We start from the raw sequence: 14233 nt of genomic DNA, 5'->3' as shown, positions 1-14233 counted from the left end.
AAGTATTTAATCTTCTGTAATCAATAGTGAATGGTAAATACGAACGTTTTGTAACGACTTAGGGTATTAGAGGGGAAAGGTTTAATTAATTTCAACACTAATAAATGTTTGTTTAATTGATATTGTTTACTCTAAATAGTTTTGGATATTTAAACGAAATTAAAGTAGTTTGTATTTCAATTAATTGCAGTTGGGAATAGTAGAATTTCTTGATATATTTGTAGCGAATAGTCCCTCATTTTCAGCATAATAATACCATAATATCTATTTGTATGCATTGCTGGGACGCATCATGTATTTAGAACAAGCTATTGCCTGCGGGCCCGCCTGCTACAAATTGAAAATAATACGGTAACATACGATCGTGATATAAACTATCCTGTGCGTTAATTCTGGTTGTAAACTAAAATAATGTATACCAAGTTTCGTCTAAATCCTTTCAGGTTGTTTTTGCGTGAAACTGGAACATACATCCATAAATACAAACTGTCGCATATATAACACATAGGTATTAGTAGGAAGTAGGATAGTAGGTAGGATCAGAAGTAACGGGACTTTTTTTTGAACCTGCGAATAAATTATGTGTAAAACGTATATCAATGAAGGAAAAAATAAAGCTCATCTTGATTTTTAATGTACTTTCGCTTCAGCATTTTCATTACGTCACCAATTCGATTCTCGATCTGACAAATTAATCGAATCGAGAATATTTCGATATTCAAAAGAGATTGGTTGTCGATTGTCGGTATTCCCGCGCATTATTATAAGCTGCTTATGTTTTTTATTGCACAACAAATCAAACGAGATTATGTCTTGGTGGGGAATTATTCCTGTATAAGTACTTAACTGGAGTATCAGGATTCCGTACTTTAAAAGGAGGAAATGTCTTTTTCTTTTTTTAAACAAGTCCTAGTTTTCACTAACATGTTAAAGATAAGCAAATACATTTGAGCGTCCTCACATTTTTATTTCCGTAACAACGTGATTGGATGCAATCTTTATTTTTAGTATTTATTGGTATAAGCGGAAGCAGAATGTATAATCTGTGAAAATTTCAACTATCCAGCTATCGCGGACGTTCATGAGGTACAGGCTGGTAATAGACAGACGTACAGACGGACAGACTGCGAAGCCTTAGTAATAGCATTCCGTGTATACTTTTTTGGTGCGGAACCCTAGCTAAAAGTGAATAATTAGGAATACAAGCGACAATGATAAATTGCCAAAAAAAGATACAGAATAAACAAATTAATTCTCAAAATAAACAGTCACTCAGACGTTGAAACAAGGACCCTAATATTATTTCTGAATCTATATCTTGTTTGAAGTGTCTCCAGTTTTCAAGCGTCTAGAAATAAAAGAGGATGAATAATGTTTTCTTAAATTAATGAGACGGAATAGTTGAGAACTGGTATATAAAAAGGTAATCTTAGCTCAGTCGACTGTCAGCCTAGAAGCTTTTAGAAAGTAGACCTTTTGAGGGATTGCTGATAATAACGATGAGTAAGTATGAAGAAATAAGCATAGTTAGAAAAAAACTGGTCAAGTGGGCGTCGGTCTCACGGCACGGGAATCGATACAAACAGTCCGAGAGAAACATGAGACTAAATAGTCGCCCTCCAAATGACTGTAAATTGCGTGAGTCGAAACAAAACCTTTATCGAAGAAGTCTTTTTTTTTTATAATAACTATCGTGAGACTGATTCATTATTAAATGATTTAACGGTTTACTCACGCGTATTTATCGGGGTAGCCCGACTAGTTCGACTCGCGATCCCGCCGCGTCTGCTCATGATTAAGGACTCCGGTTGGGTCCGAAACTAGTCGGGCTACCCCAATAAATAGGCGTGAGTAAACCGTTAAATCATTTAATAACGAAGAAGTCTTAACAATATAAGCAGGTATATGAAAAACACTGTCCGTAAGTTGCCGTGTTAAATAAAATATTAAAAAAACTAGGTCTTCCTATTGTTGCCCTTGTTCACATAAATACTTAGACCTTTGTTTAGTCCTAGCTACCGCATTAGGTTAAGTAACCTGTAATGGTAGATTAGTGTGATAATTAAATAAATAAATATATCATAAAACTATATTTCTTTGTGTATTTTAACTATAATTTACAGTGTTAACAGCACATATTAGCCTGAATTTTCCCCAAAACTAACAAAACTCAATTTTAGGCAGTTACCTAATGGTAATATAGTTACGGTTTATGTGTTTCCAGTTCCGACGGTACCCAATTTGTATATTAATGAAAATAATGGTAAACATTCGTCTTATTTTCAATAAATTATCAATAGAACTTAATCATTTTATGCTACAATACAAGCCTTAAATTGATCGCACAGGTTTTCTAAAACATATACTGGAAATTTTCCCACAAATTGGTAAGGTTCGAAGAAAATCAAAGACGAAAACGCCAAATATTGCAAATCTCAGAAACGTGGGTACTTACATAAACAATAATAGAATAGATAACGTAATATATATTAGCCATTGTTATTTGGGCTCGCAATCTTATTACAAAAAGGATACGATCGAATTGTTCCTATTGTTTATTTAATGAAAATATTGTATGGTTATTACATTCATACGTTACAAGAAGAATTTACTTGGGTGGAGTACGTAAACTATAGGATCCTGTTACCCGACTGCGGTGATATACAAAAGGGTTATGTTTACTTTTAATAAACTATTGGCAGACGCCGGAGTGGATGTTGGTTATTACTGTACAGCTTAATCTTGTTTTTAAGTCGAATTTGTAGTGCGTAACCACACGTGGCAAAAAAAAATAGGATTTTTTTACCAAGCAAAATGAGGATACGATATTTGCAGGTAAAACGTACTTAGTTTGTTGCTAGTCTATTGTATAATTTATTAGCCCTGTATGTTTGATAAATCGGATTTATACTCGCGCCTAATCTACGTCGCTCGCGGTACGTTTTTGGTTAATACCTTGAGCAACGAAATACCTGACGAGTTGCAGGATGGGATACGAGGCACAAAGTAGATTAGGTTCGCGTGTATCTGAGATATCAAAATCTTAATGACCAGAAAAAAAGTCCCAGGTAAAAGTTAGAATAAAACACATCTCAATCATAACTTTCCAAAAGGTTCTTCTGATGTATTTAACTCAGGGTTCTGGCCCTTCACGCTTCAGCAGTTCTCAGCCACCAAGGGATTTAAGATATAACGCTTCACCTTTCCCAAGCCGAAAGGTTTGTAATGACGAATTCCTTCAAAAAGACAAAAAATAAAACGGTGACATCAAAGAAAAAAGGTATTCCCTGGTAAAATGGCGAATGTTTTGGTAAAGGTAAAGGAATACCGCAACACCTCAGAGTATTCGACTAATGGATGTTATGTGTCCAATATTTTGCTTCTGTGACAAAAACAAGCAGATTAAATACTTTTTCGGTGTTTCTCAGGACCTAAAATGTGATCAGACGAACGTACAAACGTGTTGTCAAATCGTTCTATATTCAAGTTATTGTTTTTTTATTGTACACCATAACTGGAATGTTTTCAGTAAAATCAGTAGCATATAATATAGTGTCAGGGTATTGTAACCGGACACTACGTATATTATATGCTACTGCGGCCTTATCGCTAATGTGATATCTTAGAGACAAACTTTGGATTTTAGTAAATTAATACTTTTTAGACAAGGTACTATTTAACCAATGCTTAATTGATGTCTAACTCACACAATAATCCAAACTAATTAAATATATTATTTACTTTTGTGTTTTACATTTTTCTCCTTAAATCTTGGGACAAAATATAAGGAAACCCTTTAGGAATTTCTTGTTTATAGATTTGTAATAGAATTTCAGTTTTCCTAAGGTTTGGGACCTAAAGAAATATTTGCTGTTTGATTTTACCGTCCACGAAGAAGAAAAAAAGGTTATTGAATCACAAATCATTTCGATGTAGCGAGAGATTGTGTAGGCTAGCATTTGGGTTATTTGGATGGTTTCTAATAATAATAATACAGGACATGTTTGATTTTTTTGGACGGATTTAAAGTGGCAGTGTAGGTAAAAGTTCTGTTAATATAGTCTGTTTCTGTTTATATAGTTAAATAGTCCCTTTATAACCTTCAGTTGATGTTAATTATTTATATTTTTTAGGGCCGATTTTTCAATCGCCAGATAACTTTTATTCGACGAAAATATGTCAAATGGCCATAATTATTCCTCAAATATAAGTTATCTGACGATTGAAAAATCGGGCCTTTGTCTTTCAACAGATCCAGGCCGAAGTTCCAGCCATTCAGAAGATCTGCCACCACTTCTGATGGTGCCTCCGCTTTGTAGTGCATCGTCTAGCTTCCGTTAAAAAGCAGTAGGTTTACACGCGGGAGTTACACGAAAAACTACTTACCAAAAGTTAAAACTAATTTATATACCCGTAGTAAGACCAGAGCAAGGAAATGTAGCATTAGTACTATCATTATTATTGCCATAGTTTTATTTTATGTGTCATAAAACCTCCTTTTTATTCTAGTTTGAAGTTAGTTTTTTGTTTTTATCTAGCTTAATATATTTGGACCTTTTCGGTTGATGTTTATCTAAAAAGTCTTTTTATTTTACTACTTTTTCGTAAGTGAAGGTTAGGTTATCTAAAAAATAATGCATTTCTCTGAAGATCAAGAATTTAAATAGATTTGAGGAGATAATAAATGTACCTAAGTTTTAACATTTTTCTTTTTTAAAGTACCGCATTTTGTGGCAAATGTTTTTGCTACATGAATTAGATAAAATATAACGACAAAAATGGTTTTTTTTCCTAGCCTACTGTGTCCCACAGCTGGGCAAAGGCCTCCCCCAAATCCTTCCACGACTCTCTATTCTGAGCCGCATGGAACGAGCCTGGTTGGTAAGCGTATCAAAAATGGTTACAAAGAAAATTTATTTTGTGATCTTCCATTTATATCATTTAATAGTACAAAGTAAAGCAATGAAATTGGTAAAGTAATAGAATTTCAAACGACCTCATTGTGGGTACGCAAAATATGAAATTCATAAAGTAACATTTAGTGTAGCAATTTATCTAAGTGCTACGGCTACGAACGTAACCGGCTACGGAGCTACGAGTTACATCTGACGGTTCAATTATTTTGTGACCTACGTTATAATAGGTTCGCCATTTACACTAGGGGAATAGGAAGTACTATGAATAGAATAGAAAATTTTAGTACCGCGTTCTTTGATATATTTATGTGTCTTTTACAAGTCTGGTTTATTTAATTAACGCTTCTGCGGAAATAGGAAGAATAACGTTAATAAAGAAAACGAAATTTCCTCAAACATATATATTGAAGATCTCACACAAACTCGTCGTCATCTGATTGAAATTTCGGTATGGATATTTTTTTTAATCTTCTGTTGCTTTATTGGTGGAAGTTCTAATTCCCATACGTGAGCGGTGTCCAAAATATACCAAGATCGGTTGAAACATGTTGTTGACTTGATCAGTAGGTTTGCCCCAATCGAGTTATGATACAATGAAATTAAGGCCAAGTAAGTGCTACGAAACCCGATACTAGCGCCAATGCGTGTAGCGGCACGAGTTGGAACTACCCTCCACAGCAACGACGCTGATAACACTAGGTCGCTTCTCCATTTTGATTCGGTTCTATAGTATAATTAAAAAAAGACCAAACCAGTTTCGAGAGTAAAGTTGCAGGTTAAAAGTTCATGACCATAAAGTACCATGGTTTGCTATTGTTAAAACTACGGCGGAAAAAATGTTAAAGCGACATGATTTCAACAACTCCCTATAATAAAAACATTCACAACTCACAACTTTGAAATCGCTCGACCAGTTTATTAAAAATGTATACGAATACTCACACATTTATTTTCAACTTTATTAAAAACCAAACTAAATTTAAAATCGCTCAATCCGTTCGGGAGCTACGATGCCACAGAGAGACAAACACGTCAACTTATATCACTACTCCTTTTGCATCGGCGGTTACTTAATTAAAACTAAACTTTACAAATAATTAAGGATACATAATTTACTTTAATTACCCTTTAAAGTTAATTATGTTAAGCATTATTGCCACTTGCGGTTCCCGTCAAGCTTAGAGAGCCTATTTCAGTAACCAGTATCGGTGTGACACAAATATAAGCGAAAAAGGGGATTTCGCAATGTTTGTTATCCCACTCGTTTAAAAAAACGTTTCACAGCCACACTGACTACTGCTACTAAGTTGATGATAACTTAAATAATAACACTGTTGAGTAGAATGAAATAGAAAAGGTATACAAAAAAATTATTAAGATATATTTGAGGTACTTCTCCTAACGCGATTTTGCTGGTAGAGATTTCTTGTAAAATAAGCAACCCCTACGTTTTTTGTATTCGTTTGTGACCATAAACTTTTTAATAAATATCAAACAAGTCATATTTATAAACCAACACACGAACTGACATACCAAGTTTACCTTCTACTTAAAACTAAAGATTATTTGCTCAGAAAATCTTTTGAATGATTAAAACTATTCTTAAAAACACGGAAATAGTAAAAACAATGTATAAAACTATCGCAAGACAGTAACAAAATTAGTAACAACTTGGATGAATAATTAAATCCAGTACATTTATAGAATTAAAAAAAAAACTTACCTTTAGCATAAACTATGCAAAACAAAAAAACAGGAACAGTCAAAAACACCACATTCATTTTTTAAACTAAATTCAAATACAGAACACGAAACTTTTTATTTTCAATTTAATAATGGCCGCGCACAACTTTGAATTCGGAATACAATCGCGGCGTAAACTTTCGCTCGGAAAATCGGCTGGTACCGTCGACGACGGCGTTGGTTGAGTTCATATCAGGCACTGGCCGAAATTCTGGGCTCACTACATCACAGATTGGTAGACAAGGATCGCGCAGGCGCTAACTTTCTGCTAAGTGGAAGTTTGGCTGTGACTGTACCTTAAATAATTATTATCTATTTTTAAAAAACATTAATTTGTTTCATAAATTGAATTACTTGTGTTTTTTGTTCTGAATTTGAATTGAAAACTATTCTAGTGCACAAGTCTAATTAATTATAAAGAAACGTGTGATGGATTTTTTAGTAGTCCAAACCCCCTCCTCTTCACACCTATGACAGAACTTTAAAAACATAAACAAATAAAAAATGATTTTGTAATTTTAAACCTTACTTAAATATTACTTTTAGTGGATGCCTTGTATAGACCATACGATTTTCTTTCAAATAATTTAATAACACTGTCACAATCACGAAAAACAAATGAATCTACCCCTACCCAAAACTTATTTATTCAAACAAGAGTAACTAATGAAGCATTCACATCGAGTGAGAAACAAAACTATGAATCCCGAGTAGCGTGATAATTGTGTTTTTCAACTGTTTCTAATTTCATTTTATAGTTAAAGTCTTTGGAGTTTGGCTAACTTTGTTTATCCTTCTCTGTATGGAAATACGCCTAGCTTTGAGAAACTTTTAAGCTGGTAATGGTTTTAGGTATTCTATGAAATATTTTGTATGAAGAAATTATATAAAAATATCTGTGTTAATATAAATTACACCCGACACGGATCTCATCGTGCTCAGACACAAATATGTCCTGAGTGGGAATCGAACCCAACGTTCAAATTGCAAGCACAAATACAGCCGGATAAAAAGTATTTGTCTTACCTGGGAATTATTATTGACTTATCCAATCTTAGTCATCGGTGTTATTGTCGCCGATCCGTGCAGTCGTAGGATTTAGTTTTTCATAATAGTCCTTAATATCATAGATTGATATTAAGGACTATTAGATTGCAGTATGACGAAGGTTTTCTCATTTTCTACAAATCATTTGCAAACTCCTTAAAAATTTAATAACTAGGTCGTCACGACTTCCATGCATTACCCGTTCGGACTAACTCGACAATTGAGCTACGACAGAGGTTTCTTTAAATATTCAATGCAGTTTAAGTTCAGCCCCTATACCATGAGCACTTCAAACATAACCGTTTATATTGTTGAAGCGTGATAGCCCTATACACTTAACGTAACGGCGTCTCGCTTATACAACGGCAACATTTATTCTTCGTAATACCATAGTTAGACATAGCTCGCCACACAGGGACTGTATAAACTACCATACATCTTATAAAATTGAAATTTTAGCCTAACAATGTTCTAAGGAATTTCATAATGCGATCTCAAGGCGCCTGTACAAAAGTTATTATGAGATTCATGTAAATATTGACGTTTAAAGGAAGAAAAGCGCGCGAAAGTGGAGGGTGTGTTGGTGACGTAAATAAGTTTAAGTAAAATGAAGTTTTGTTTAACAATGGCAAAATAAATTTAATTTTTAAGTATAAATTATGTATAAAATAAACGTAGAAAAGGTCCTAGAATATACTAGCTAAGTAGTTTTACTAGCTTTTTTTCTCCGATCAAGAATTTATCAGCAACAGCACTGGTACTTAGTATTTTTCTTTCTATATTCGAAACTTGAACATGTTCAAAAGGCTTGCTTAAAACAATTATTTTAGCTTGCCTTAAGCTTATTTTAGCTTGGAATTAAAGTAGGTAGCTACCTCTCAGGACGTAAAAAACGAGTCATTTTCCAGCCCAAGATCATCAGATCAGCTCCATCTTATCATAATATTGCATTGTCATACAACATATTACATACATCTACATATTACATATGTAGGCGCTCATACAAAATTGAAGCTCAATGGGAATCGAGGAAGTGGGTCAAATTTAACTTGCAAGATTTGATTACAGGTAACGGAACAAGGTGAAAGTTATTAAAAGCATGTAATTATACAAAGTTCATAGGTATCATTGATGAATAGGTATCCTCGATCGAGGAGTACGTTGCTAAGCAAAAGATGCACGGTCGATCGAACTCAGGAGGACCTAGGTGGATGACCATGTATGGCATGTCAAGTTTCTTTCTGTTTCAGAAGGCACGCTAAATTGCGTTAAACATCTTTGATGGTGTAGAGGTTACGAGTTGTCAGAGAGCAGAGAGTACCAAGAGCCGCCGTAACGAAGACTTGATTGCAGATCAGACAGACAATTTCTATATGTAGGTAAAACACAAACAAACACTCAGCAGCTTCCGTTTAGAAAAGACTAGGAGCATGATCATTTATCAATTGATTGACTAATGACTAGGTATGTTTCTTAGCTACCTAATGTTGTACACCGTTCCCCTTTTTTGACACAAATTCATTTTGCTGTGGCACTCTAAATCCGGCCTTGCTGAAGCGTGTAGAAGAATAGTTCTTATAGTTCAAACGGTTTAGAGCATTACAGCCTTTCAGAAATATCACGAACAATACGTAGCCGTAATACTAACAGAACGAACCTATTAAAAGCACTTTCCCGATTAAAATCTAACATGGCTTCAGGCTTATCGGCCATTACGAATCTGGGGCACATATGAAAATGGCGCCATGTTGGATTACCTAGGATAACTTTCAACGTGCGAATGATACAAACTTTATTCATATTTTGAAATCTTAGGAACGGAGAATAAATTTGGGGCCTATCGGCACAATTTGGAGTAATCTTGTTGCAAATTTGAAAGAGCCGAAGATGCCGCTTTTTTTTGCAGATAGTAGTTGTGGTAGCCCCGTAGATTGGTAGACACCATGTAATCGTCACAACCTTCCAAAGCCAATGCCGATCTATAGGGATTAAATTTAAACAAATCACAAGGTTCTTACTGCAATATCCTACCTATGGAACTCAGAAAAGTATTAGATGACCTGTAATTTCCCATGTGAAAAGAATGTTCCAATGTAGATGTTTATATCTACTTTTTGCCTGACATTCCACATTTGTCGATTCGTGAATGTTAGCGCTCCCTCGAAATTGTACTGTCTACAGGTCCGATACCTTTAGACTAGAACCTAGACATTAATTCTAAAGTATTAGAACAAAGAGAATTTGGATTTGCCTGAAGTAGGGACTTGAGGTAAGCCCATGTAAAAATGTATTCTAAGTAAGTGGAGAGGACACAAGGGGTTACTGAAATAAAAACAATAGAAACGATGTTAAAGTTTGCATAACATTTGTATTTCATAACTATCTTGCATTAATTTGAAACGTGATTAAGTCTAACATTTTATAACACCTATCTCGAAACGAATGTACCAACAATATACATAATTTAAAACGAAAAGTGCTTATTCGTCTTTAAGATTACCACATATCATTTCCACAATAAAGTAAGTGCATGATAAAACCATCCCCGCAAGCAATAAAAAGAAGATACCAGCAAAATGATCCATATTAAGAGGTTCGACTTCGTAACTCTTTCTCTTCCACAAAATTGTATGTTTATCCACGTACTTTTCAAACGCCCGATGCACGAAACCTCCTTCGAAAGCAACTCGCAGCATATCATTTATTGGATGCGAAAGGGGAGAATACTTTTTAAAATATATAACCAAGGGACTATTTACAATTTTATTCGGGATTATTTGCAGTTTCTTCTGACCCCTGAATTTTACCAGGTACCGTTTCATCACTTCCTTGTTTGTAGCTAAGACATAGTCCGATTTACCTTCCAATAAGTCGTCGAGGGTCGCGTATAAATGTTCAGAAGGAATCACTTCCCAGTTACTATATATTTCAGGATCCTCAGTAAAATATTCTTTCAATGATTGTTGTCCACCGAACGGCAAACCACTACGCAGAACTTCATCAAAGTTTTGTATGTTACGCCTGTAAGTCGGCTGTTTCAAGGAATGTATGAGAGCAACTTGATAGGCGCACCGAATGAGAAAGCAAAACCATATCCAGGTGTAAACTGTTATCAGGTAACTTCTGTTGGCAGGCTCTCTAAGTATGGGCAAGCCGAGGAACAAGATCCATGAATAAAAACACAAGCTATATTTCGGCGGCTCCATTTCAAAAGATTTTCCAATGTTGCGACACATGCTAGTTTTGCACATTGCATTCATAAAGATAATACCAATAAACATGAATACTAATGACACTTGAAGGTAAGGGTTCAAGGGGCGCACAAGTTTTTCCCAAGAAGATCTTTGTGCTGGCAGCTTAGTGACCCACACGATGTCCATAGAATAATACGTATAAGATATTTCAAAATGTTCGTATTTAAGGACAGTTAGAGGTGAAGCACTTGCTGAAGCTTGGGTTCGACCGTTGTATATATCACCCAAAGAGCCTGTCCAGTTATTGTTGATATAATGGCCGCCGTAACTGCCATCCTGTGGTGTTTGAAGACATAAAGTTCCGTTTAATAAGTTCGCTACCAACGCCATGATCTCACCGTCAATCCCGGAGGGTTCTCTAGTACCATTATATAAATACATAAATGGAGGTTGTTCCACGGTCGATATTCTGATTCGGCAACGATAAAAATTTCTTAAATAATTTTTAAAAAGATTTCTGAAGCACGTATTGTTAATACAATCCTTGTCTAAATTAATTGTAAAAGGAGTATTATTTATGCACTTTCCTGGTACAGCGATTCGATACGTAAAACTTAATAATTCTGTAGTGTATAGGGTGGATTTTAAAACTATAACGTTTGGGATCAGATGTTTTTGAATGGCTTTAAATATATAGTTCTCATCACACTCTATTCTGACTGGTGTGCAAACAATAAGATATTTAGCATTGGTGTCATATTTAAGGTTTACGAGGAAGTCAAGGGATTTCGAAATTTCAACGTGATCTTTTCCAAATATTACTATTTGAGGGACTTCAAGACGTCGACTAGCCTTAAACTCGCCAAGCTTGAGAACCACTGGCTTTTCGTAATGCTGCAAAAACGTGGTCAATCCTATGGCCTTTAAAGAGAAGTACATGACGACGGTCACGAAACGCCATTCAAAGTTGTAGTATGCTACCTTAGCCGCAAGTAGACCAATGGAAGCCGCCGGGTCTTTCAAGGGATGCAGCAAGTGACTATTGTTTGACGATACTTCGTTCATCTTCGTAAACAGAACTTTCACGTTCAATAGAAACTTATTAGTGACACGAACGGATCGTAAAAAAATGAATCTGGTATTTATTGTTTTCTACGAATGCATGTGCCCTGATTACTGATTTTCATGTCATGAAATTAAATGGCAGCCAATATTCCGTCATTAGGTAGATAAGATTGATTCTAGTAATGCATTGTAGATCTTTTTAGATTGGCTACCCATTTTAATTCATCGAACATTTGAAGGTACATCCTTTACGGATTAAATTACAGGGGAGGCCAGAATTAGTCACTAGAAATAATCGATTGATGTCTGAATCCATAATGATATTTGATAAACCCTACAAATCCTCGGTAGGGTGTTGATAATATCTGCCAAAATAAAACTCTACAATAAAGAAAATAAAGGACACTACCCACCCTGATATTAAAATTAAGTAACACGCGGTAAAATGTAGTATTTGTAGGGTCTCCCCTTCCTCGCCGCCGTGATCAATCTTCTTTACACTAGTATATATCTGATGGAGCTTAGAAGGAAAGCCGGATGAGATGAGACGGCTCAACATCAAATTGAAAGATTCCACGAGCGGCGAAAATTTCTTAAAAAATATCACAGTTGGACTGGTTACTACTTTTTGAGGCAATATATGCAAACTAGCTGCATGCTTCCTGATTACCATTTTAGCCGTATCAGAATTCATTGCTATTACGAATTTCATACCCTGTGAAATATTAAGGACAGTCGGTATGATGTCCGCAGTATTAATGTTAACCCAGTTATCGTAAACAGATGGATATTCGCTGTAATAATCCTTAAGCGCTGGACCGCCACCGAATAAATATTTCGCGTTTATAACATCTTCAATCGTCTCAAAATCTTTTTCGTAAAACTTCCCTTTAAGGGAACTGATTAAATAAACTTGGTACGCCGTTCTTATGAGAAAACAGTACCAAACCCAGAGCATAGTCATCTGTAAGAAAGATGATTTGGTCGGCATTTTAATGAGTGATTGACCCATGCAGACCATCCAAGCATAAAAAACTACACTCTTCGAAGGCGTTTCCGCGTTACTCGTACGACACATGTAGGTCCAAAACCACGATTTCACAAAGAAGGCGCATATAACAACGATTAGAAAACTCACGATCAAAGCGATTCGTGAGTATGCCCGAAAAGGATGCATTAATTTTAAGGCTTCATTCTGTACGGGGGCTACATGAGAGACCCATACTACATTGGAAGTATAATAATTTAGGGACATTTGAAAGTCAGAGAACCTTGTCAGAGTGACAGCACCAGACGTCATGGAGAAGTTAGCTATTTCCTCGTCGACGTCAGCTAGAGATCCCATCCAGGTTCCATTGGGCTCTCTCCATCCCCAACCGTCGCCGCGGTGTGGCGTCATCATCTCAAGACTGGTGTTCAGCCCTTCTGCTATCATTCTAAGAAGGTCACCATCAGAACCCACAGGCTTGCCAAAAACTAAGTTCATGTACGGCGTCTGAATGAATGTTGAACCAATCAAAGGACACAATTGGAGATTTTTAAATTTCATCTCAAATACCGCCCCAAAAGATGTTCTTACATATTGGCCTTTTTCGAGCTTCACTGGAGCCGTGTTATTGCAAGCTTCGTCAGCGATAGGGTAATAAGTATAACACACGGCTTGGGTGGTTTCAGTTTTGATAATCACAACATTAACAACTTTGTAGTCCCAGAGCATTCTCGTCAGAGTTCGTTCATCGCAGTCAATTGAGTCTGTTGACTGACAAACAATTATAAACTTCCCAGTGTTGTCCATTTCATATTCTTTTATCACGTTGAAAAATTGTTCTACCTCGGAAGTGTCACTTCCGAATATAACGAACTGACTGAGTTTTCTTGTTAATGCGGGTCTAAAATGGCCCCTGTTTACTACTACTTTATGACCGAACACTCGTAAAAATAATTCAACTCCATAGAAAAAAGTTGTATTGAAATATAGGAATGTAGTATATTGCAAATTAAAATTTTGGAGCGCAACTTTGACGGCCTCATCGCCTAAGTTTAAATTGTCATTTGTACTGGAAGATAAATAGTAGTCACTTATAGCCATGGTTGATGCTAAATGAGCGTAAACACGTCAACTACATCGTGTACATGTAATCAACATTTACGTCACGTAACAGATTTTTATCTGTCCCATAAATATAATTAGGCTAATTGGAATGCAATCACGGACAATGCTGAAAACGGAACAATTACTGTTAATGGAACATGGGTATTTACGTGGCT

At 35.6% G+C, this 14233-nt stretch overlaps 2 protein-coding genes across 2 annotated transcripts; both read right to left on the bottom strand.

Annotated features, from left to right (window-relative positions):
- Nucleotides 1-8215: 8215 nt before the first annotated feature.
- LOC113500845 (probable glutamate receptor) lies at nt 8216-11992 on the bottom strand. The gene has a single exon (XM_026881743.1). It carries the CDS (start codon nt 11963-11965, stop codon nt 10187-10189), a length of 1779 nt encoding a protein of 592 aa, XP_026737544.1. The 5' UTR covers nt 11966-11992; the 3' UTR covers nt 8216-10186.
- Nucleotides 11993-12004: 12 nt separating this feature from the next.
- On the bottom strand, nt 12005-14167 carry LOC113500846. The gene has a single exon (XM_026881744.1). It carries the CDS (start codon nt 14052-14054, stop codon nt 12300-12302), a length of 1755 nt encoding a protein of 584 aa, XP_026737545.1. The 5' UTR covers nt 14055-14167; the 3' UTR covers nt 12005-12299.
- Nucleotides 14168-14233: the final 66 nt, after the last annotated feature.

Source organism: Trichoplusia ni, chromosome 14, assembly GCF_003590095.1.
Source record: "Trichoplusia ni isolate ovarian cell line Hi5 chromosome 14, tn1, whole genome shotgun sequence".
Classification (NCBI taxonomy): domain Eukaryota; kingdom Metazoa; phylum Arthropoda; class Insecta; order Lepidoptera; family Noctuidae; genus Trichoplusia; species Trichoplusia ni.
Note: the sequence above shows the minus strand (reverse complement) of the source record. Positions and strands in the feature narration are given on the sequence as shown.

What these genes read in the sequence shown, in the direction of transcription:
- LOC113500846 (XM_026881744.1), bottom strand. Translation starts at nt 14,054, where the DNA reads ATGGCTATAAGTGACTACTATTTATCTTCCAGTACAAATGACAATTTA.
- LOC113500845 (XM_026881743.1), bottom strand. Translation starts at nt 11,965, where the DNA reads ATGAACGAAGTATCGTCAAACAATAGTCACTTGCTGCATCCCTTGAAA.